Source organism: Peromyscus eremicus, chromosome 1 (genome assembly GCF_949786415.1).
Source record: "Peromyscus eremicus chromosome 1, PerEre_H2_v1, whole genome shotgun sequence".
NCBI lineage: Eukaryota > Metazoa > Chordata > Mammalia > Rodentia > Cricetidae > Peromyscus > Peromyscus eremicus.
The window spans coordinates 180,483,727-180,508,260 of NC_081416.1; the positions used below are offsets into that span (position 1 = coordinate 180,483,727).

Below are 24,534 nucleotides of genomic sequence, written 5' to 3' on the forward strand. Positions count from 1 at the left end.
ACACGTGCTCCCAGGTGTGGGGAGGGCACCTTGCTAAAGGGAGCAGCTGGAGCAGAGGATCCCAGGGGAGGTGAGAAGGGTCAGAAGGAAACCCATGGCTCTCTGATATGGGTGCTCAGATTTGCTCTCAGTCCCTCAGAAATGAGTGGGGTCGGTGGCCAGCATTGAAAATGTGCAATGATCCACATGGAAAACTGCAAGTTTAGCTTCTCTAGGAAAGGAGTAAATGATAAGTAAAAGTAAGCAGTCCTTCCTGGCCACAGTGAGTGGAACAGAGCCAGGAGCCAGTCTTGAGATGGATGGTACCTCCATCCTTACAGTCAGGGTTGTGCCCAGACTGCCAGCGGGGCTCTGCTCTGCCTACTGATGTCACAGGAGTGAACAGCTGGTCCAGGAGCCAGTGCACTGGAGGGAGATAGGTGTGGATTCCAGCTGTAGTGCTGTGTAGAAAGAGAGGGAGGGGGAGGGCCGAGTGTGTGGTGGTGTGTGGTGTGGGTGTGGTGTGTGGTGTGGGTGAGTTACATGTGTGGTGTGTATGTTGTCTGGGGTGGACTGTGTATGTGGTGTGCATGGTATGACTGATGTTGGGTGTGTGTGTGTGGCATGTTGGGCATCGGTGTGGTATATGTGTATCTGGTGTGTATGTATGTGTGTGGTGTTTATGACAGTCAAAAGCAGCCCTCATGTCAGGCTGCACAGACAGGTACTAGGAGGAGGCAGGCAGGGTGAGCCATGTCTCTGAAGGAAGGTAGAGCAGGCCTGGCCTGCTGTGGTGCCTGAAGGAACGGAGAGGAGGCAGCAAGGGTAGCGCTGAGGTGATGGCTTTGCGCAGGATCACGGCTCTGTTGAGAACTTGAGCTCTGAGGTGGGAGGCCTGACCACCCGATTACAGTCCCACTTGGGTTGTAACAGGTGCCTCTGGCTGGATGCGGACCGGAGGACTGATGGACAAGGTGATCGACAGAGGGTGAAGTCAGGATGAAATGTTCCGAGTCCAGACCACAGAGAGCCAGCTGGCTCCTGCCTGCATTTCAGCCTGCAGCCTGGGAGCTCACTGAGGGAATCAACAGTTTGGGCAACTGCTTATGCTTTGGTTTCCCTATTAGAAATGAGGGTGGCCGCGGGGCACTTGCCAGTATTCCCAGCACCCAGGAAGCTTGAAACGGGAGGATGGAGAATTTGGGGCTGTATCCAGACTGCCTCCAACAAAAGCAATCAATCAGCTAGCCAATCAACCATTTCTGACATAAGAAATGACGCCCCAGGCAGTGATCAGACCTCATAGGGCCAGGATGTCCCTGAGGAGCCAACAGCATGAACCAATGAACTGAAGAGAGAGGAAGGTTGCACTGAGCCCAGAGTTAGGTTTTATCCCATGTGCCAGGAGAAGCCAAGGGTATAGGACAGGGAAGGTGCACTGGAGATCTGCAGTGGCTTGTTCCAGAAGGAAGGGGGCCTAGTGAAGCTGTCAGCCCAAGGCTGGCTCTCCTGGGTCCGATTTGAGGTGCGCCACCTGGTGGCCCAGGTAAGGACTGAACAGCGCCGGGAGTAGAGGCCGTTCACACTGGTGGGACTCTTGGAAGTGTGTTTCAAGGATGCAGGGAAAAGAAAGGCCTTAGAGATATCTATCCTGGAAGAGAAAACCAGCAGTTATCATCCACCTGCATAACCTGGACAAGTTGCAGGGCTTGGCAGGCAGAAAGTACTTGAGGAGGGCAGGAAGACCCAAGAGCCTGTGGCATGCCCAGGGAGCATCCAGATCTCCATGGCTAGATCCTTAGAGGCCGGGCACAGGCGTCCCGAGTGTGGCTAGGGGGGCTGAGCCAAGATGATGGAGGCTGCTCCAACCCTCAGAAGCTGTCAGTGCAAAACCCTTGTGGCTGAAAGGGGCTGGGCCAAAATGTAGGGTGGTCGGAGACATAAGGCACTTGAGAGAAAAACCCCAGGCCTGAGAACAGCGAGGAGCCACGGAAGAGTTTTGAACAAGAGAAAGGTTGTAGGTAGGGCTAGTGCGAGGACAGATTGGTGATTAGGAGGAAGCCTGGGACGGAGTCTCCAGGTTAATGGAGAGAAAACGTGGGGCATCTCTCAGATTCCTGGCTCCTTGGTAGCCGGCAAGAGAGGGGGGCAGCAGGTGACATGGCCTAAAAGGAGGCTGTTTATAGCACATCACAACGCACAGGGCCCTCAGTGCGCCTCTTGGGCGTGCCTCTCTGGTAGTGTCTCTATGCGCCGCCCCCCCTTCCCCATTCCCGTCAGTCGGAGGTCCCTCTGGAAGGATTCCAGTCAGCACTGTCAGTGCAGTCTGCCGCCAAGGTAGCGGGGAGACCGGGGTGGGCGATCCTTCAGGACATCTACTGCCGCTGGTGATGGGGAGGAGTCTGGCGACTGTTGTCCTAGGGGGCGCTGGGAACCCCGCCGTGGTCTCATCATGTTTTGTGAACGAGCCAGGGAGGATCAGATAACTTCTATCTTGGCCTCGCCTTCCACTTTTTTCTTTTGCTTCTCCATCACGGCCTCCAGCTCTGACACTTTTTCTCTGTCCTGGAGGGCGGGGTAGAAATCAAGATCTGAGTATGTGAATCCTGGGCGACCCCCACCCCCCTACCCCGCCTCGTCCAGCACGAAGGATTCGCTCACCTCCAGCAGCGCGCGCTGCACGGTGACTTGGCTGTACACTCGCGCCCCTTCCTCGGGGCACACCGCTCGCAACTCTTCCTTTTGCAGCGAGAAGAGCTGTGCGCCGGTCAGCACGCCGAGTGCGTCCACAGTCCTGAGCAAGGTAGCAGGGGCCATCACAGCTCAAGTTCCCATAAACTCACCAGTCATGCCATAACCACCTAGCTGCTTGTCCAATCAGAGTTCTCAAACAAGGAAGTTGGGGGGAGGGTCTGGAGATCTGGCCCCTGCCCCATGGTTTCCACGCCCCCACCCCTGGGCCAATCGGAATCTCGACTTTTAGTTCAGGTAGCTGTGTGTGGAGACTAGCCCCGGGGAGCCCCACTCACCCGGAGCTAAAGCCCTTGGTCTGCAGCCAGGCACGGACCGCCGAGGCCTCAGAGCGCGGGCCGAGCTGGGGCTCCGGGGCGCGGGGTCCCGGAGCTACCCGGCTAGGTCCCGAACGGCCCTGCGCCAGGCGCGCCTGCAGCTCCTCATTGACACTGAGCATCTGGGAGAATTTCTCTGCAGGAGGGAAACCGTGAAGGGAGGGGGTTGCCCAGGGTGGAGCCTGAAAAGCGAAGGATCACTTCCCAGAGTGACGCTCCATCACTCACCCTTCTCGCTGGGGTCCAAACCGTTGAGACTATCACAACTGTCCCAGTGGGGCCGCACCTGAGCAGGGGCTGGAGCTGGTGCGGGTGGGGGAGGAGGGGTACTAGTCTCCTGGAAGGGAATGAAGAGAGGGGGATTAAGGCTTCCAGCCTCTTTCTCAATAAACATCTGAACACTCACTCCCCTTTCCAAGCAGTATCCTTCACAGCTGATTTTCTCTGCCCTCATACCCGGGACCTAGGATCTTGCCCCCACTTCTCCCCGAAGAAGCAGGAACATGCTGACTTACTAGGTTTCCAGCAGGACTTTGGCCGCGGTGCACCTGAGGTCCAGGGTGGAGCGTCAGGATGTTATAGGGTACATAGCCCTCCTGTCCCCGATGGTCCCGAACCTTCCACCACTTGCGCCTGTCATCCAGGACCTAGGTAGAGGATAAGGAGAAAATTCATGCTCTGGTTCCATGCCTAGGGCTGAATTGGCCAGTTTCAGGGTCTCAGCCCCCCCCCCCCCCGCCCCCCGCATCGCTAACCTCCAACACATCTCGGTGCTTGACAGACAGCTCGCTGCTATTTCGGGCCTGGAAGTCATAATTACACAGAACCCACTTTCTGGCTCTCTCTTCTAGCTGCGACTCAGCTTCCAGTTCTGGATCTTGATGACTGGGGAGAACGAAACCGGTAGGAGATAAGGAGGTAGCCAGCCCGGCTGGTCTGGTCTATAAGGTGCTGGTGTGAGGTGGGGTTAGAGCCATGCAGGGGTCAGAGCAGAGGCCCAGGTTAATATGTTAATACAGGCTTGACATTGGAGTCACAGCCTGAATGTAGTTAGCTCATTTCCTTGCCTGGTACCATGTAGTAAACATGATGTGTTATGATTACTATTTGATTCATCATGGGCTACCGAGGATTAAACCCAGGGCCTTGTGCATGCTAGGGAAGTGCTTTACTTCCGAGCCACATCCCCAGTCCCTCGCTTGCATTTCTGTTCTTAATTTTGTGTGTGTTTTACCTGCATGTATGTATGTATGTGCACCACCTGTGTGCAGTACCCACAGAGTCTAGAAGGTGTCCTAGAACTGGTTTCCTGGAGCTGGCCTTACAGACGGTTGTGGGCCACCGTGTGGTGCTGGGAACTGAATGAACTTAGGTCCTCTGCAAGAGCAGACAGTATCAGCCTCTGAGTCATCCCTCCAGCTCCTCGCTTGTGTTTATGAGTGAGAACAGTGAGACTCACCTAGAAACAGCAGATCTATACTGATCATCCACTAGGACAGCAGGCAGGGTACAAACAATGGCTAACCCTTATGCTTATACAGCATGGCATGCCAATCACTGTTCAGATTCCGTTCTCCTGGAGTTCCCTTGTAGTTCCATGAATTTGGACTCCGCTTGGTTCCTTCCTTCTCCCGAGATCTCACTATTACACCCCCTCCACCTTTTCTGTGGCACAGGGGATTGAACCCAGTGCCTTGTGCATGCTTGGCAGGCACTGTCCACTGAACCATCTCCCAGCCCCTCCGTGGTAGATTCTAGGCAAATGCTTTACCTCTTAGCCACACCCCAGCCCTTCAATGGTAGATACTAGGAAAGGGTTCTACAACTGAGTCATAGCCACAGCCCTTCACTGGTGGGATTCTAGGAAAGGATTCTACCATTAAGCCTTACACCCAGCCCCTCACTACTGGATTCGCAGGCAGTCACTCCACTGCTGAGCAATGCCCCCAACCCTTTACTGGTGGATTCTGGGCAAATGCTCTGCCACTGAGCTACAGCCCAGCCCTCTACGTTATTTTATGTAGATAGATGTTTTGTCTGCATGTAAGTCTGTGCATAACGTGTGCCTGGTGTCTTCAGAGACCAGAAGAGAGCATTGGATCCTCTGAGACTAGAGTTAAAGATGGTTGTGAGCTGCTGGATGGGTGCTGGGAATTGAGCCCTGGTCCTGTGGAAGAGCAGCTAGTGCTCTTAATCACTAAGCCATTATCTCCAGTCCCTCCTAGACCTCTTTTATTTTTATTTTTATTTTTATTTTATTTTGAGGCAAGGCCTGTTGCTTTGCCCAGGCTGGCCTTTTAAGTTCACTGTGTAGTCCACATAGGCCTCGAATTTTTGATCCTCCTGCTACAAGCTTCTGAGAGGCTGGGATTACAGTCCTGCATCACCAGAATATGGCCATTATTTCACTTTTTATAGGAAGGAACTGAGACGTAGTGTAGTAATGGCCAGCGCACAAGAGAAAGGTTTAACTGAGCTGGCCCCAGGTTGCCCTTGTCAGGGTCACTCTGAACTGTTCTGCATGCAGCTGGATTCGAACTCAAGCCAAGTCACAGCGCTGAGCTCTTTGCAAGTCCCTTACAGCACCAGAGACTCCTCACCCTTCCAGGCAAAGAAATTACAGCCAGAGAAGGTGAGTAAAAAGCTAGAGGTGCTGAGCCCAAGAGTCAGAAGCAGGCAGACAGAGGAGAGGGTCCTGTAGCACCAGGCAGCAGCACCAGGCAGCCTGGGGGACAGTTGGCTCTGGCCCCCCCAGCAAGAGAGACCTCATCCCGGATCAGGCCTACCTGTGCAAGGGAGAAGGGGGCTCTTCAGGGCCTCGGTGCCCCATGTGTAGGACTGACAGCGCCCAGTAGGCCGTCCCTGCTGAGACCCTCCGCTGGGGCCCTCCCCTAGACCCCCATTCATCTCCTCCTGCTCAGCCTACATCCACTCCCTCCACTCCTGGCCCCTGTTTGCCCAAGGATCCTAGAGTTGTGATCCCTCTCCATCACTTCCTCTCCTGGACCCACAGCCCTCAGCGTCCACATTCGGTAGAACTATAAATTTAGGTCCTTAGTTCTTTCCTTCCCAGGGAACTAGGCAGAAGTCCAAGTCTTGACCTTCAATTTCCTCGATCTTTTTAGCCCTGCAGGCATTCCGGCTTGCGCCCAGTAGGTGCTATTCCTTAGATCATTAGGAAGCCAAAAGTCCCACCTCAGTTAGTGGCCCAGAGATGCCAGCACTTCCTAACATTTCCTCAGACTTGTTTCCAGTTTCTCTGAAGTCCCAACCCTGCTTTTAGGTCTCTGTCTTTTCTCTGACACCCAGTGCTCTGCGCTCTGGGGACTCAAGCAGGGGTGCTTTCCCAGGTCCTAGAACACCAAACTGCACTTTTTCAGTCTTTTAAGGACACCGGGGGGTCCAAGCTCTTAGACACACCCACTTGCAGCTCCTTACTCTTACAGCTTCCGGAATCTAAGCCTCCATTCCCTCTTCCCTTGGACCCAGAGTTCTGGGCTCTTCCCCCCTCCCTCCTGACTCCTACCCCCACCCTAACCCCAGCCCCGCCTCCTCACCACCTCACCCACCTGCAAAGAGCCGGGAAGGCAGAGGAAAAAAAAAGACAAGAAAAAAGGGGAGGGTCGGAGTCAGCGCCGGGGTGACCCCCGGGACTCAGTCCTCCCAACCCCACCCCTGGCCGCCCTGCAGCGGACACTCACTCACCCATTGACAGCGACCTGGGGGGCGCTTTGCTGCGGGAAGTAAGAGAGACTGGGGTCAGGCAGGCTAGACCTCAGATTTCCTGCTCACCCCCGTTGTGCGGAAAGGGGGAGCCCAGCGCTTCCCTGGCAGCCTGCCTCACCTGCCTGCGCCGCTTCTCATGCTGCAGCTGTTTTTCCACCGGGTCCTCCCAGGCTCGGCCCTGCGGGTCAGTGGCCGGAGGCTCCCAGCCGCTGTAGAATTCGGGACTGTATGGAGACCCTTCTTCCGGGGGCAGCTCCACCCTGTGGTCAGAGACCCAGCCAAACATTAGGCTAGACTAGCCTAGGGCATTATCAGTTCATGAATCTCTCTCTCTTATGAACCTGGCTCTGCTCTTAACATTCTTGACTCCATCTTTCTTTGTCTGCTTCCACCCTCTAAGCCCCACTTAGGACATTATATTTCTTTATTAAAAATTTTAGAAAAAAAAATATGCGTGGGATGGTTTGCTTGCATCACATGTGTGTCTGGAGCTCATGGAAGGCAGAAGAGGACACGAGATTCTCTGGAAGTGGAGCTCCAGACAGTTGGGAGCCACCATGTGGGTGCTGGGAATCAAACTCAGATTCTCTGGAAGAGCAGTATGTTCTCTTAACCAACCATCGATTGTATTTCTAACACACTGATTCCACTCTCATGCCTCCTCCAGCCTCTGAGGCCAAACCATTTCCTGTTTGGGGGGTGGTGGTGGTGGTGGTGGTGGTGGGGGTGGTGGTGGTGGTGGTGGTGGGGGTGGAGGGTTAGGGCAGTCTTGATAGACAGCCCTGGCTAGCCTGGAGCTATCTTTTGAGACTAGTGTGGCCTTGACTTGCAGAGAGCCTCCTGATTCTATTTCCTAAGTGCTTGATTACATAAAACATTGATCTATTTACTTATTATTGAGAGTGTGTGGGTGTGGGCCAGCACAGGTGAACATCAGAGGACTTTTTTTTTTTTTTTTTCAGAGCTGAGGACTGAACCCAGGGCCTTGTGCTTGCTAGGCAATCGCTCTACCACTGAGCTAAATCCCCAACCCCCACCCCCACTTTTTTTTTTTTTTCTGGAGGACAATCTTGTAGAGGCAATTCTCTCCATCCACATTTGCATGAGCTCCAGGATAAAACTTGCAGAAACTCAGCCTTCCACACCGCCATTTTTTGTGACAGCGTCTCAAGTTTGATTTCTAGTGGAGGGCGATCTTAAACTTAGGATCCTCCGGTCACCACTTCCCAAGCGCTGGGATTACAAGTGTGTGCCACCAAGCCCGATAGTTTAGCTTCTTTCTTTCTTTCTTTCTTTCTTTCTTTCTTTCTTTCTTTCTTTCTTTCTTTTTTTGGTTTTTTGAGACAGGGTTTCTCTGTGTAGCTTTGCGCCTTTCCTGGAACTCACTTGGTAGCCCAGGCTGGCCTCGAACTCACAGAGATCCGCCTGGCTCTGCCTCCTGAGTGCTGGGATTAAAGGCGTGTGCCACCACAGCCCGGCAGTCTAGCTACTTTCTAAACACTTATATCACTCCACCTTGCCCTTTGGCCCACTGACTCTGCTTCTGTCCTTAAGCCTCCAAGCACAGACTCCCTTGTCTCCAAACCTATAGGCCACACCGTCCATACAAGCTGCCTTTTCCATGTAGCTGGATCCTGCTCACCTAAGCACCCTCCTTGCCCTGTAGTCCAGTCTCTAAATTCTCCAAGCCCCCGCCTTTTGCTTCAATCAGACTAGTTAGATCTCAAACTTTTTCTTCACAAAACTAATTTTAAGCTTTTTTTTTACCATTGGATCCTGGCATTTACCAAGTCCTGTTCCCTCCTCAGTTTATTTAGCAGCATTCTGCACTCTTGAGTCCTGATTTCCCCTCTCACCCTGGGCGGATCCAGGAGTCCCCCAGCGAGGTCCATAGCGCGTTTTCACGAGGAGTGACATTGTCGCGGAGCAGCGCCACAGCCTCCAACGTCAGATGCGGCCGTCGCACACTGCTCGCGAACTCAGGGCCGCCTGAAGTATTCACGATCTACCAAGCCAACAGGAGTGAGCATGCCAACAAGACCTTCTTGGAGTCTAATCCCAATCCTTCCAAAACGGGGGTGTGGGTGGGGGCGGGGGTGGGCAAGGGCTGGGAGCGAGCCTCACCATCTGCAGCGGTCCGAACAGAAAGTGCAACAACTCTGGAGAGGACGGGTTGGCGATGTTGCCGCGCAATCGGGCCTGGATGGAAGGAAGTCATTTAATATTAGTCATTATTAATATTAATGGACGGACGGTCAGAGTCAGAGCGCCCTCACCCCACCGATGCCCAGCAATGGATGCGTCCTCACCAGCAGACTGAAGGCATATTTGATTTTCTGAAGCACGTCGGTGTATTCGGCCTCGGTGGGTGGCTTGGCTCGCAGCGTCAGCAGGCCCTCTGTGGGTGGGGAGCAGGTGAGGTGGCGGGGACAACCGCACAGCATTGGATAGATAATAGTTCCAAAGGAGTCAACACCCAAGCAGATGGCCTTAGGAAGTCAGACCTGGCTGGCGGTGGGAGACGCCAGGGAGAGAGGATTTGGGGGGCATCATCCAGAAAGGTGTGGTCTCGGTTAGACACGGAGGCCCCTTACCTCCGCCAGCTCGGCGTCGTGTCCTGCGGCCGCGCTCGCGGTGCTCCAAAACCCGGGCAGCCTCTGCTGACTTTTGCAGTCTGGATACGAAGCTCTCCACGTCGTCGAACACGTGGTTCAGGATATCCTGCCAGACGCAAGAGGGGCAAGAGGGACGGATGCTCCTGAGTCTCAGACTGGTCTAGGTCCAGGTCTTCAAACTGAGCTCGGGACGCACCTCCTACGTCAGGCCACGCCCACAACTGGAGCAGTGGGTGGTTCTGCACCCAAGAACTCTAACCACACTCCTAGAACTAAGCCCGCCCCACCCCCGAGCTCAGCACCTTGTCAGTCACACCTAGAGGTGTCACGTTCCTGAATCTCGTCCCTCACCCCCAGTCTGACTTGATGGTCGTGGGAATCCTTTCCCAAGCTGGTGCCTCTCACGCATGCTCACCACGTCCCGCTCCGCCTGTAGACCCGCCAGCTCCGGCCCCCGCGGGCCCAGGTCCGGGGAGGTCGGGGTAGCGTTGCTCGCGGTGGTGCGAGCTGGGCCGGGTCTCCCCGCTTCTTCCGTCTCTGGAATTGGCTGCACCTGGGGTCGCCCGCGGTCTGCGGACGGTTCCACGGTGCTGATCACCGCGCGGACTGAGGGGCGACGCTGTAAGGGCGGGGTCTCCGCAGCTGGAGAGGCGCCACGTTGCAGCTCCTCCTGCGTTGCCCTGCGTCATGAGAAGGGGGAAAGTGAGGCTGGGCCAACCAAGGGGACCAGGCAGAGAGACAGATAGTCAAACGTAGGCTGGGCGTTTCATAGTGAGCAATTGGATACGGAGACACAGGTTCAAGTCTGGAGGGAGGCGTCACCTTGTCTGGGAGGTACTTGACCAAGGCTAACTTGTGACCACATGTATCAAGCCCATTTCTTAGTTGAGGAGAATGAAGCCCATAGACGGGAGAACGTTTTCCAGAGCGTTTTGCATCTGCCTCCTTCTCCTCACCTGAGCGCTGCCGCCCTGCGTTCCCCACGTCCAGAGCGGTAGTTCTGCAGAGCACCTTGGATGTCCTCACGGATCAGCTCCGCCTGCCAATCATACTTTTAGACCTCCTCTTTGCGCCCCACCCATTGTCCGCCCAGACCGCTCTCCGGTTAGCGCCCCGCCTCCGGCTGTCTTGGACCCTCATCTTGGTTCTATCTGCTCCCCACAGCAGCCTTCTCAGGTTTTTCTCAAGGCCCCAGAGTGTCCCAGCCTTTCGCCAGCACCTTCTTCCCATCATTACGTTCAGTCTTGGTCCGGCTCCCTCCCAGACTCGCTTCCCTAGGCCCCGCCCCCAAACATGGAAGCCCCGCCTCTGCCTCCGCCCACAAAGAAAGCCGCATGGAGCCACGCCCACTCACCCCGAGGAGCAGGCCTTGGAAGAAATGGACATCTGGTTGTGCCCGCTCTGGCTCTTGGCACACCAGGAGCAGCAGCGAGCGGCTCCGGCCGCGGGGCATCACCGCGTCGCAGCGTACGATGGCGTCAAGAGGATATGACTCGAGTTCCTCCTGCAGGATGGGACCGAAAGGTAAACGGAGGCATAGACTCCTGCCTGATACCACTACAGCTGGCAATTGGAAGCTGGCAACTACAAGAATGTAGAGGACTAGAAATAACACCCTGTTTAATAGCCGAGGTTCCAAAAGTTCCCAGAGGAAGGACGCTTAGGAGCTAAGATTCACACTCGGATCCCAGCCCCTGCACTTTCTACCCACGTGCCCCCGGCACCTTGGAGACGGGGTCAAGCAGAGTGACATGGCCAGGTGACACTCTGAGTAGCATCTCCTGTGCCCAGACGCGCCCCTGGCTGTCCATGACGGCCAGCTTTCTGGAAGCATCTTCTACCGTGTGCACACCATCCTCCTCCCCCAGGCAGAAGGTGACCAGATGCTGGCGGGAGACAGAGAAAGCAGTGAGTCCCAGGCAATGGCGGGCTGGTGCTGGGTGGGCTAAGGACCTCTGGAGGCAGACTTCCAATTCAGTCTAACCACACTTCTCCCAGACCCCTAAGTCTAGACCTCAGTCCTCCTTAACACCAGGACTGCCTCCTCCCTTAGAACCAGGACTCCAGTCCAGGCTCCAGCCCTCTTCCTTCAGACCCAGAAGCATAAAAAACAAAACAAAACAAAACAAAACAGCTTCTGAGACACCAGGGCTCTTTCAGTGGCCAGCACTGGGTAGATTTCCTTCCAGTTCGGCCATCTTCTCCCTCAAGGGCGGGGAATAATAAGGATTGAACTCCCTTAAGTGCTTCCTCTGCTCTGTATTATAATATTCTACACCCTCTTATGGGATCTCTCAAGAATGCCATACAGAATTGTGGATGATTTGTCCCTGCATCCAGCTCCAGGGACAGCCCAGAGGAAGATTTGATGGAACTGATCAGGTCTCAGGCAATGAGGAGGGACATCCATGGGAAGACAGGGCTGAGTTTTCCTAGCGTCTCTCTCTCTCTCTCTCTCTCTCTCTCTCTCTCTGTTTTGGAAGACAGGGTTTTTCTGTGTAGCCCTGGCTGTCCTGGAACTCACTCTGTAGACCAGGCTGGCCTCAAACCCTGAGATCCGCCTGCCTCTGCCTCCCAAGTGCTGGCTTTAAAGGCGTGTGCGCTGCCACTCCTGGGCCCTGGAGTCTTTTTTGCTAAAGCCTTGTTGCCCTGGGCCCACTGATCCCCAGGAGGTTATCTTAGGAAAACGCAGACTCACATTGACATGGTACTGGGACACGTCAGCCATAACCACAGTGGAGTAACGTTTCCTTTGCTCTAAGGGCAGGGAGGGAAAGTGCATCCAGGTGTCAGACTTCAGCCTTGTCCCTTAGATCCAGACCCAGCCCTCCTCCCTCAGACCAGGAGTCCGGCCCCAGCCCTCCTCCCTCAGACCAGGAGTCCAGCCCCAGCCCTCCTCCCTCAGACCAGGAGTCTGGCCCCAGCCCTCCTCCCTCAGACCAGGAGTCTGGCCCCAGCCCTCCTCCCTCAGACCAGGAGTCCAGCCCAGCCCTCCTCCCTCAGACCAGAGACCACAGGCTGCATTCTGTCTTCTCCCGAGACCTTTATTCTTGGTCTCCTTCACCCTCAAGCTCACCATAGATAGACTTCGCACTCGGTTTGGGTGCAGCTTCAGGCCTGGTGGGGAAAAAATAAGGGCTTAGAGCAGTGGTTCCAACCTTCCTAACACTGGGACCCTTTAATACAGTTCCTCATGTTGTGGGGACCCCCAACCATAAAGTCAAAGAATACTTCATAACTGTAATTTTGCTATGGCTATGAATCGTAATGCAAACATCTGATATGCAGGATATCTGACATACGACCCCCATGAAAAAGTCATTTGATCCCCAACGGGGTCATGACCCATGGTTTAGAGGGGCCGTGGGGGTGGTGATAGATCCTGGAGGAATGCCAGGCAAAGCATCAAGAAGGGTGATGGGGAGCTGTGGAAAGTTTGAGCAGGGGAGAACAGGGCAACACTGGTGTTTAAAAAGGTGGTATGATGTGATAATGTGTGGGGGCTCAGACCGCTACCTTACACAGACCTGGGTTCAAATATTCTCTCTCTGTCTGTCTCTGTCTGTCTGTCTCTCTTTCCCTCTCTTCCTGAGATGGGGTCTCCCTATGTAGCCTTGGCTAGACTCACTAGGGAGACCAGGCCTCAAACTCACAGAGATCCTCCTGCCTCTGCCTCCCAAGGGCTGGAATTAAGGGCATGCACCATTATGCACAGCTTCTCTTTTTTGTTAAAAATGCTTTTGCGTTTTTGAGGTAGGGTCCTGAATTCACTGTGCAGCTGAGAATGGTGTTGAATTCCTGTTCTTACTGCCTGTACTGCCGATGTGCTGGGAATACAGACATATACTCCAATACCCAGCCCTGATTTCAAATTCACGGGGCAGATGGGGCTGGAGAGTTGGCTCAGTTGTTGCCTTTCTAGAAGAGCCTAGCTTGGTTCCAGGCAACCAGGCCAGGCTGCTCACAACCACCTGTAATTCCAGCTTCAGGAGATCAATGCCTTCTTCTAGCCTCTGCAGGCACCACACACACACACACACACACACACACACACACACACACACACACAGGCGGAAAGAAAGACAGAGAAATATACAATTAACAAGATTGGTGGCTAATCTTGGTTGTCAACTTGGCTACATCAGAATCAACTTAAATCCAAGGTGCTGGGCACACCTGTGAGGGATTTTCTCAGGTGGACCATCTGAGGTGGGGAGGCCCGTCCTAACCCTGGCTCACACCCGGGGTGGCAGCCCACACAAAAGGACACGGAAGTAGGACACTCCTGCTTTTTGCCTGTTGCCCTCACTCTTTGGCAGGTTCATCTGTCCGGGTGCCGAGGCCTTTCTTCACTGATATTAGGACACACTTCTTCAGGATCTAATGTAGAGCGAAGATCAACAGCTCTCTAGGAATTCCTGGGGACTCCAGCCCCAGACCGGGACTGCTCACACATCCAGTCTGAACAACTACTGGACTCTTGGCCTTGCTGCCATGAGGCAGCCATTATTGGACTACCCAGACCACAGTATGTAAACCACGCCAGTAAGTCCTGTGTGCGCGCGTGTGCGTGTGCGTGTGCGTGTGTGTGTGTGTGTGTGTGTGTGTGTGTGTGGTGTGTTTATTCTACCAGTTCTGTCCCTTTAGAGAACACTGACTAACACACTAACACAGAGATGAGGGCAGAGCCTGGGGTGATTAGTGCACACCCATCATCCCAGAACTCGGGAGACAGAGATGGGAGGATTTCTGTAAGTTTGAGGCCAGCCTGGGCTACCTAGTGAGACCCTGTCTCAACATAAAAAAAGAGCAAGACTCTGCAAACAAAACAAAACAACAGCAAAGCAAACAAACAAACAATGCAAACAAGTAAGACCCCAGGGCTGGAGAGATGGCTGAGCAGCGGGCTGTGGTGGCGCACGCCTTTAATCCCAGCACTTGGGAGGTAGAGCCAGGTGGATCTCTGTGAGTTCGAGGCCAGCCTGGTCTACAGAGTGAGCTCCAGGACAGGCACCAAAATTACTCAGAGAAACCCTGTCTCAAAAACAAAACAAAACAAAACAAAACAAAAACAAAAACAAAAAAACCAAAAAACAAAACAAAATAACAAAAAAGAACAAGCTCTTCCAGAGGACCCAAGTTCAGTTCCCAACACCCATGTCAGGCAGCTCACAACTGCCTGCAGCTCCAGCTCCAGGAGATCCAATGCTCTCTTTTGACCTCTGCAGGCACTGTACTCACGTGCACAAACCCACAGACAGACAGACAGACAGACACACACACACACACAAATAAAAATAAAAATAAACCTACAAAACCAAACCCAAACAAAACCCGACAAGACCCTGGTAAAGGTACTTAATCTTTCCTCCCTCAGTTTCCCTCCCTCTAACGTATTACAGCATCTACCTGGTGTGGCTGTTGTACAAATTCAACCCAGTAGGTGAAGTGTTTTTCAGTCTCAGTAATAATTATAATTCTGATTATGGTGATACACAGGTTTTAGTACACAGTAGTTGCTCAATACACGGGAATTGATACAACAACTTTCAGGAGCTGAAGTAGGCATGGAATTATCTCCTTCCCCTCCCACCATAGTTCAGATCTTCCCAGGCAAATCATTTCCTGTCTCTTCCTCAGTCTCCTCTTAAAATTACGACTTGCAGTCATTCTTTTTTGTTGACACACAGTCCCATGTAGCCCAGGCTGGCCCCAAAGCTGAGGAGGAGGTAGAGCTCCTGATCCTCTTGTCTTTACATCCTAAGTACTGGGAATATAGGCATACTCCTCCATGACTGGTTAATTTATTTAGATGTTTTTTGAAACAGGGTCTCACCATGTAGCCTTAGCTGACCTGGAACTTGCTATATAGACCAGGCTGGCCTTGAACTTGCAGAGATCTGCCTGCCTTCGCCTCTGCCCCTTGAGTGCTGGGATTAATGTGTGCCCATGCCTTGTTTACTCGGTGCTGTGGATTAGACCCCAGTCTAATACGTGATAGGCAAGCAGTCTACTAGCTGAGCTGCACCCCACTCTCTGTAATTTCTTAAATCCTCATTTCTACCAGAATAACAGCGGGTCAGAGTTAGGCAGTAAAGTCTCGTTAGACTCCTGCTTTTCCTCTTCATCCTTGCTTGTGACATGTCCCTACATTTGATGACCGCCGAGCTGGAAAACTCACTGGTTTAATTTCTACCCCTCCTTTGTCTTCCCGCCCATTCCCTCCAGGAGATCAGAGTCTTTCCTGTCCTCAGCCCTGCTTTTCTAGCAGAGGGTCGATATTTAATACTAAGATAAGGACGGAACAGCGGCAGTTCCTAAAGGCGGAGTGCCTGCTGTGGGAACAGCTGGCTGAGTCCTGCGGTGCACGATTCTGTCAACTCACGTCCCCGATTCCCATTTATCTAGAGGAGGGGCTGGGTTCCAGGAGGTGGCATGCCCCTGCCAGAGCCACACCGTGGCAGAGTATGCACATTTACAACTGAACCCCTTCTGTCTGTGCCGAACCACAGGCTGGGCAGGGAGGGGAGCATTCCTCCAGAATGTCTAGAGCCTGGGTGGTAGAAACAGGATCTGCAGGTGTGGGGGAAGGGTGGAGGGGCGAGGGCTTGCGGGGCAGGGGGCACTTACCCCGTGGAGGTGCTCATGGTGGCAGGATGAGGCGCTCTGTCCACCTGGAAGTGCCTTGAGAGCCGGCAAAGACGTGAGTACTGATTTGGTTCAGTGACGTGACCCTGACTCAACCCTCCTCCCACAGACCAAGTTGTCCAGGCCCCTGCCTGGCTCCTTTAGACCCAGGGATCCCTTCTTTAGATCCAGGAGTCAAGACCTGATCACTTTTCTCACCCAGGGGGCCAGCCCTCCTCCTTCAGACCCTGAAGTCCGGACCTCAGCTCTCCTGTCTTACACCCAGAGTTCCAAGCCCCAGCCTTCTTTCCTCAGACCCAGGGCACCAGGGAGAACTTTATCCCTCAGATACAAGAGTCTAGACCCCAGGCCTCCTTGTTCAGATCCAGGGGTCCAGGGAGGACCTCATCTCTCAGATCCAAGAATCTGGATTCCAACCCTCCTTGCTCAGACCTAGGGGACCAGGGGGTACCTTATCCCTCATATCTAAAAGTCTAGACCTCAGCTCTCCTCCCTCAGACCCAGGGGTCAGGCTCCTCCCTCAAATCCAGGTATCCAGCCCCCCAGCTCTGTCCTCCCTCACGCCGGGGTCCGGCCTGGCCACCCTCGGTGTTCAGGCTTCCTCACCTGCCTGCTGGCTCTGTCTGGCTCTCGGCCTCCAGCTCTCCCTCCCTTGTATTCCCGACTCCTCCCAGGCCTTGTGGCTCCCGCATACCTGCGCACTCACCTGGCACTCTTGGCCGGAGGTGGCTCGGGGGCGGGGCTGCCACACCGTCTCCAGTGCGGGGGCTGGGGATCCCGGAAATTATGTGTGTGTCCGTTGTAACAGCAGAACAATAACAACAATTTGCCGTCACACTTGTTCACACATCGGAGTGGAAAGCTCCTCCTCTTAAACATGTCTTTGAGTCCTCCTCGGCGCTGGGGGCGGGGTAGAGGTTGGATTTCCTATTGACTAGTGAGGAAGTTGAGGTGTGGAGTGGTTGGACCACTTGTTCATACAGCTAGGTCACCAAGAGAGTGTGTGTGGAAGGGGAGATCAAACACTGGCCGTGTGTCTCCAGGGCCAGCCTGTGTCCTGGCTCCCGGGACCCTGGCTCCCGGGACACCTCGCCATAGTTCCCTTTCCCCTGGCTCCAGACTCTACCTACCCTGTTCCATCTTCCTTGGGAAATGCCCCTCAGTCATCCCCTGTGGAGCTGAGGGTTAAGACTTGTCTCATGTGAACCCTTAATACATACAGTTCCTCATGTTGCGGTGACCCCCAGCCATAAAATTATTTTGCTGTTACTTCGTAACTGTGACTTTGCTACTGCTCCGAATCATAATGTAAGTATCCGATAGGCGAGCCCCAAAGGGGTCAAGACCCCCAGGTTGAGAAACGCGGACAAGCCGGAGCGGGTGGCTCACTCCTGTAACACCAGCTCGGAGGCCAGCCTGGGCTGTGTAGTAAGTTCAAGGCCAGCCTGGGCTACAGTGTGAGACTCATCTGGGATGTAGTTCAGTTAGAACAGTGTTTGCCTAACACACATGAAGGCCCGGCTCAGACCCCAGCATCACGTAAACTGGTCGTGGATACACACATGTGTGACCTCAGCACTTGGAAGGTGGAGGCGAGAGGACCATGAACTCAAGGGCATCCTCAGATACACAGTGAGTTTGAGGCCAGCCTGGGCTACAACGGACTCAAACAACGATGGTAATAAACCAAACCCAAACTCAAACGAAAAGTCCAGCATACCTCGAACACTCCTGAAATGAGCACATTCCTGAAGTGAGGTATCTTGTCGAAATACTTCCCCTGAGCCTTGGTCCTCAGTGACTAAGCTGTACAATCATTTCTTCCTCAAACTCAATGATGAGTGTGTGTCTTTACTGCCCAGTGTGTTAAGCCGTTTGCCCAACACCGTTTATAATAGTCAGGTTGTGGAATCAGCGTAGGTGCCTAGAATGGCTGAATGAATAAGGAAAATGTGGTTTACACACACAGTGGAGTACTATTCAGCTGCAAAGAAGAAATGGCGTCACGTCATTTGTGAGAAAATCAGTGGCACTAGAGATCACCATGTTAAGTAAAAATGGTTTTACCTTTATCTGCTTGTGTGCACCAGTGAGTGCGTGCGTGAGTGTGGGGTGTGTGTGTGTGTGTGCGTGTGTGATGGTGTATGTGTGTGTGTGGTGTCTGTGTGTGGTGTGTGTGTGTGGTGTCTGTGTGTGTGTGTGTGGTGTCTGTGTGTGTGTAGTGTGTGTGTGTGATGGTGTACGTGTGTGTGCACCACTGTGTGTGTGTGTGTGTGTGTGTGTGGTGTGTGTGTGTGTGTGCGTGTGTGATGGTGTATGTGTGTGTGTGGTGTCTGTGTGTGTGTAGTGTGTGTGTGTGATGGTGTACGTGTGTGTGCACCACTGTGTGTGTGTGTGTGTGTGTGTGTGTGTGTGTGTGTGTGTGTGTGATGGTGTACATGTGACGGTCAGAGAACAACTGTGTTGTGAGTTCTCTCCTTCCACCACGTGGGGGCTTCTGGGGGTTGATATTAAGGCGTCAGGCTTTGTGGCAAGCGCCTTTACTCACTGAGCCCTCTCGCCAGCCGGCCGGTTTTCAGTAAGAAGACGCTTGTCTATGCTGGTTGCCCGTTAGTGGATGGAATGTCAGATTTGAAGGCTGCAAAACCCAGAGAGCAGATCAGGGGTCAACTCCTCGCCTCTCCCCTCCTTCACTCCGTGATTCTCATCTGGTCCAACCCACCCACGATCGATCCTGTCTTACCTGGATCATGCAGGAGCCTGCGAAGGCTCTCCCCCTGTGTCCCCCCCCCCCCAGTGTCACCTCGATTCAGGGACCCTGAAGGACCCTAGATTGAACTGTGGTTCGTCTGGTCGAAATCCACACTTGGGTTCCTGTGTTCTTTGATAAAAGCTGGCGTCTTTCAGATCTGACCCGACTTCTCCCTCCTCTGCTGCCGTCACTGTTTGGGCACACAGTGTCTTTCACTGTTCCTCCAAATCCAAACCTCCACAGCGTCTTTGCTGAGGCTGGACTCCTGGTCTGAGGGAGGAGGCTGGGTCTGGACTCTTGGATCTGAGGGAGGAGGCTGGATCTGGACTCCTGGTCTGAGGGAGGAGGGCTGGAGCTGGACTCCTGGGTCTGAGGGAGGAGGGCTGGGTCTGGACTCCTGGTCTGAGGGAGGAGGGCTGGGGTCTGGACTCCTGGGTCTGAGGGAGGAGGCTGGATCTGGACTCCTGGTCTGAGGGAGGAGGGCTGGGTCTGGACTCCTGGGTCTGAGGGAGGAGGGCTGGGTCTGATCTACTGGGTCTGAAGGAGGAGGGCTGGGTCTGGACTCCTGGGTCTGAGGGAGGAGGGCTGGGTCTGGACTCCTGGTCTGAGGGAGGAGGGCTGGATCTGGACTCCTGGTCTGAGGGAGGAGGGCTGAGCCTTGCTTCACCCACTGTCCACCCCACCCTCGGTCCTGCCCACCACTACTCCTGGTTGTGTGCAGTGCGGCAACACTGAAACCTGACTCTCCACCCTCATTCCAGAGCAGAGAGTTTTCCTCCTTTCTGGGAAGCAGTGGAAAACCCTCCCTCTCTCTAAACTGTAGCTTTGGCTCCCAAAGTCAAGCGAGGCTCTCAACCCTAGCCAGCCTGACTCAGACAGCCCAGGGTGGAGACTCACCTGAGGAATCTCTCCCGAAGAAGCCTTTCCACCCCCGTGCCTGATCACCCGGTTGTGGAGGGCCTCCAGTGAAGCTGATAATCGCCCTCTCTGAGTCTTGCCTCTGTGACCACCCCGGGTCACAGAGGTTCAGGAGGTGGAATTTCCCTCTTTCAAGTTGGGATTCATTCAATTGTAGGGCCTCGACATGCTGACCCTTGACCCTGACATCAACCCTAACCTCTCCACTCCCACCTCAGACCCCTCACATGGGATCCTGTCGTGGGAGAAAAATCAGGTTCATAGGTAAGAGGAGCTAGGACTAGTTATCAGGGAGGGTAGAGTCGTGGAACAGGAACTGGTTATCTAGCTCGTTCACTCCGCACACAGCAACCAGCTAGCCATAGGCCAGTTATGCTGAGGCTGAGGCAAGAGCATTGAAAATTCGAGGTCTGCCGAGGGCCTGAACAACTTAGCAAAGCTTGTCTTAAGATAAAACGTCAAGGGGTGGAGGGCAGATGTGAAGGGGCGGGGAATGAATGGGACCAAGATGCCTGATGTGGAAAACACATGGGAAAAATAAATTTTATTAATAAAATTAAAAAAGATAAAAAACAAATGGTTATTAGGAGCATGACTTAGCAGAAGAGCCCCTGCCTAGAGTCCCCCAGTGAGGGACTGGGGGTGTGGCTCAGTGGTAGAGCCCCTGCTTAGAGTCCCCCAGTGAGGGGCTGGGGGTGTGGCTCAGTGGTAGAGTCTGTTGGGGGGACATAGGTTATATTTTCTCTCCTTTTAAAGATTTATTTTTTTCAATCATGTGTATGTATTTGTGCCTCTATGTGAGTGTGTGCAGGCACCCAAGGAGGCCAGAGGCATCAGATTTCCCAAGAGCTGGAGTTACAGGTGGTTGTGAGCCACCTAAAGTGGATGTAGGAATTGCACTCTGGTCCTTGGGAAGAGCTTTTACATGCTCTTAACCTCTGAGCCATCTTTCCAGCTTCTGGGTTCCATTCTCAGTACCACGCATACATAAAGGCCCTGACTTCTAATTGAAGCCTTACCCTTTCCCTCAACAGGAAACTCTTATTGAGGAAATGCACCCCATCTGAGTTTGTGGCGTGTGCGTGAATGTAGGTGACAGAGGCATTGTGTCCCATCCCCGAAGAAAGTATTTAATGTATCCTTGAGGGGTCGTGAGAATGAGAGGACCAGAAGTCTTCTCCGGTCGACTGAATGGCTTTCTGTGCTGGTTTCCTTCTGTTTCTATGGCAACCCCCTAAAGCAGCTTTTTTAGCTTACTGGTTACCGTCGTCCATCCTTCTATGAGGGAAGTCATGACGGGAACTTGAAGCCAGGCCTGCTGTGGGACTGCCTTCTCGTGGACAAACCCACGTACAGACACACGAACAGGCATCATGTTCAAAGAATCTTGGAGGAAAAACAAAATCCAAACATTTCAAGATGTTTTTATTTACTTAGCGTGTGTGTGTGTGTGTGTGTGTGTGTGTCCTTACATGAATACCACAGCATGCATGCACGTGGAGGTCTGACGGCAGCTTGTGGGAGTGAGTTCTGTCCTTCCATCATGTGGGTTCCTGGGACTGAACTTGGGTCGTCAGGCTTGGTGGAGACTCCTTCACACGCTGAGGCATCTCACAGGCTGCAGAGGATCTTATGGGACTAGAACATCACATGGAGGCTGTGCTTGGTGGCCCATGCCTGTTATCCCAGCACTGGGGAGGTGAGGCCAGGAAGATCACCACACATGAAAGGCCATCTGAGCTACTTCCAGAGCCCCCGACTCAAAACAGAAAACAACAAGAACAAGGCAGGGACCAGGATGTTGCTCGGTTGGCAGACTGCTTGCCTAGCGTTCATGAAGACCCAGGTTCAACTCCCAGCACTGTATAAGCCAGGCATGGTGGGCACACCTGCAATCGTAGAACTCAGTGCAGGCGGAGGCAGGAGGATCAAAAATAGAAGGTCATCTTAGCTTCATAGCCAAATTCGAAGCCAGTCTGGGCTACATAAGACCAGGAAAGGGACCTGCTGCCAAGCCTGATGTCACGTGAGGTCCCCAGTGGAAGGGGAGAACTGACTCCTGAACACTGCCCTTTGACCTCCACACAAATGTGGTGGTACACATAATTAATTAATTAAATTGGTGAGATGGCCAAGTGGGTCAAGGCCCTTGCCACAAGGCTAACACATGTGCAGCATGCCACACCCACCTGCACGCACAATGAGCCCCCCCCCCCCCCCCCCCGAACAAGAACAACCTAGTAAGAAACAAACAACCATAACAATAGTCAACTAAGAAACTAAAACTTGCTGGGCGGTGGTGGCACACGCCTTTAATCCCTGCACTCGGGAGGCAGAGCCAGGTGGATCTCTGTGAGTTCGAGGCCAGCCTTATCTACAGAGTGAGTTCCAGGACAGCCACCAAAACTACATGGAAAAGCCCTGTCTCGAAAAACAACAACAACAAAAACCAAAACCAAAAAAACTCAAACTCAAACCAAACACAGGACGCACACCCCTTCACACCGAGGGAAGCTCTCAGGGCAGAGATGAAGCAATGGTGTGAGGAGAAGCATGCAGGGCCTGATGTTTCTCTGGGGTGGACAGGGAAGGCTTCCCAGGGTGCTGCCCGAGTATTGACCTAGATTTTGAGGAATGTGCAGAGGATTTCGAGCTGGGGAAGGACGTCCTTAAGAAGGCTGGTGGATGAAATCTGCGGAGGTATGACCATGGCTGTGAGAGGCGAGTAGGAAGCTGCCGCTGTGAAGGTGGTCAGTCTGGGGACAGCTGTGACTGAGGGGCTCGGGTGGATTTCGTCCCTGTGTCTGGGGATGTAGCTCAGCGGTAGAGCGATGGCCTGGAATCCACCAGTTGGGGGGTAGGGGTGTGGTTCAGTGGTTTTAGTGGTTGAACATCTGCTTAGAATCCACCAATGAGGGGCTGAGACCATGGCTCAGCTGTAGAGAGCCTGCCGAGCACATGGAAGGCTCTGAGTTCTTCTGTCAGTGGTCTATGTTACCACTAAGGGCCACGTGGATGTCTGTGGTCTGTGCTGCCACCTGAAGCCATGTTGATGTTTGTGGGCCGTGCTGCCGCTGGAGGCCATGTTGGTGTCCATGGCTCATGTTGCGCTGGAGGCCATGTTGATGTGGCCTGTGCTGCTGCCAAGGGCCAGGATGGTGTCTGTGGTCTGCACTGCCACGGGAGACCACACTGAGGTCCTGAGGTCTGTGGTCCTTGTTTTCTCCAGAAACCAAGTGGACGTCCATGGTCCATGCTGCCGCTGACTATGGAGAGCAAGGAAGCTTCTTTTGCTGTGGTCTTGATGACTGTAGACTCACAGTTGAGAACACAAGACACAGACCACTTCTGTGACAAGCTCTTTCCCCCACTCTGACCTAACACCCCCGAAAGAAACAGTCTAGACAAGGAAGAACCATTGAAGAGAACTCTTAAACACTGTGGTAGGGATGCTGAAGTGCAGCTCTTCACAGCTCATGGTTTCTGGGGAGGGTTTGGGTGAGACTCAGTTTCCCTTAAGGGTCTGGCCACTGGGAGTTTGACCGTGATCCAGTGAGTATATGGGCAACACACATTGGACTCGTGGGGTTTTTGTTGTTGTTGTTGCTGTCTTTACTTTTTTTTCCTTTTTCCTCTTTTGGGGGGAGGTTACAAAGATGGGGGGTGGACCTTGGAGGACTGGGAAGTGAGCGTGATTGGGACTCATTATGTGAAATTCTCAAATAATCAATAAAGATATGTTGAAAGGAAAAAAAAAAACGTCCAGGAAAAAAAAAAGAAGGCATTTCATGTATGTATACAACATATTTTAATTTTTTAAAAATAAACTCTTGCTATGTTGCTCCATCTGTCCTGGAACTCACACATGGGTCACCTCCATGCTTGGCTGTGTTTTGATCTTATCCCTCCTCACGCCCTCCTCCAGCCCCGCCCAGGACCCACCAACCTGTCTCCCTCCTGACTTCCAGTCTGCTTCTCTTATTATTATTAGTAGCCCCTTGAGTTCAATTAGCGCTGACCACTGAGCACGTACAAATGTCGTGGGGCCTCTCGTTTGGTAGGGCAAGGAGGCTGGGGCAGGTCGTTCAGTGCGAACCAGGGCCAGGCTAGCCTGAGCAACACAATGAATTCTAGGCCAGTCTGGGCCACACAGTGAGCCGGGTGTGGTGGCTGGGTCCCCGGTGAAGCTTTGGGGACCAGCAGGGTTCCCCCAGAGTTAGTTCCTGATCGCAGCAGCTGGAGAGGGGGCAGGGAGGGACGCCCTGGGTGCTTGACTGGAGGCTGGTGGCTCTCCAGAACCGGCCCGGCTGGCCCAGGGAGGTGGAGGAGCAGGTCGGTGGCAGCGACTGTTTGTTATTTGGGAGGGACAGAAGGCGAGGCCGTCCCAGCAGGCCCTGACTGAAACTAGAAGAGTTGGCCTTCCAAGGACGCTGGTAGCAGTGGGGGAGGCCAGACCCCGGTGTGGGTGTGGGTTGGAGCGGGTGTGAGTTTTTCTTTCTGAGCTCCTGACTTGCAGTTCCTTCCTCTCTGAAATGGGTGTGATTCCTAGTCCCTTCCCCCACAGTGGCTAAGAGGGCCTCCCCGTGTGATTGATAAGACAGGCCAACAGCTCGTGTCATGGTTAAGTTAGCGCTGGGCCAGTCCTGACGCAAAGCCAGGCAGAGGAATGGACAAATAGTTCAGTCACCAAGATGACAGGAAGTGACGTGGACGAGAAGGCTCTGCGGACAGGCAGTTCTGCATCTGGTGCCTGCTTAATGGCTCCAGCCTCAGTTTCCCTTCCTGCACTAAGCTCCTTCCATCCCCTCCTCTTCCTCTCCCCTCCCCT

General features: G+C 53.6%; 1 protein-coding gene across 1 annotated transcript; it reads right to left on the reverse strand.

Moving 5' to 3' along the window:
• Positions 1 to 103: 103 nt before the first annotated feature.
• Positions 104 to 16,131, reverse strand: Eps8l1 (EPS8 like 1). Its single transcript, XM_059282223.1, has 19 exons — positions 16,019 to 16,131; positions 12,465 to 12,505; positions 12,087 to 12,145; positions 11,113 to 11,274; positions 10,743 to 10,892; positions 10,345 to 10,427; positions 9,804 to 10,068; positions 9,368 to 9,494; positions 9,083 to 9,171; positions 8,898 to 8,972; positions 8,630 to 8,778; positions 6,892 to 7,033; positions 6,753 to 6,781; positions 3,803 to 3,932; positions 3,563 to 3,694; positions 3,276 to 3,384; positions 3,009 to 3,183; positions 2,641 to 2,773; positions 104 to 2,544 (listed from the first exon to the last, which is right to left on the reverse strand). The coding sequence occupies exons 1-19, from the start codon at positions 16,033 to 16,035 to the stop codon at positions 2,458 to 2,460; spliced, it is 2,154 nt and encodes a 717-aa protein (XP_059138206.1). The 5' UTR covers positions 16,036 to 16,131; the 3' UTR covers positions 104 to 2,457.
• Positions 16,132 to 24,534: the final 8,403 nt, after the last annotated feature.

Bases quoted from the DNA above. Each gene is read 5' to 3' on its own strand.
- Eps8l1 (XM_059282223.1), bottom strand. The intron at 3,933-6,752 runs GTGAGTGAGTGT...CGTTCTCCCCAG, and splicing joins CCCCAGGTCGCTGTCAATGG to TCATCAAGATCCAGAACTGG. The intron at 3,385-3,562 runs GTAAGTCAGCAT...ATTCCCTTCCAG, and splicing joins AAAGTCCTGCTGGAAACCTA to GAGACTAGTACCCCTCCTCC.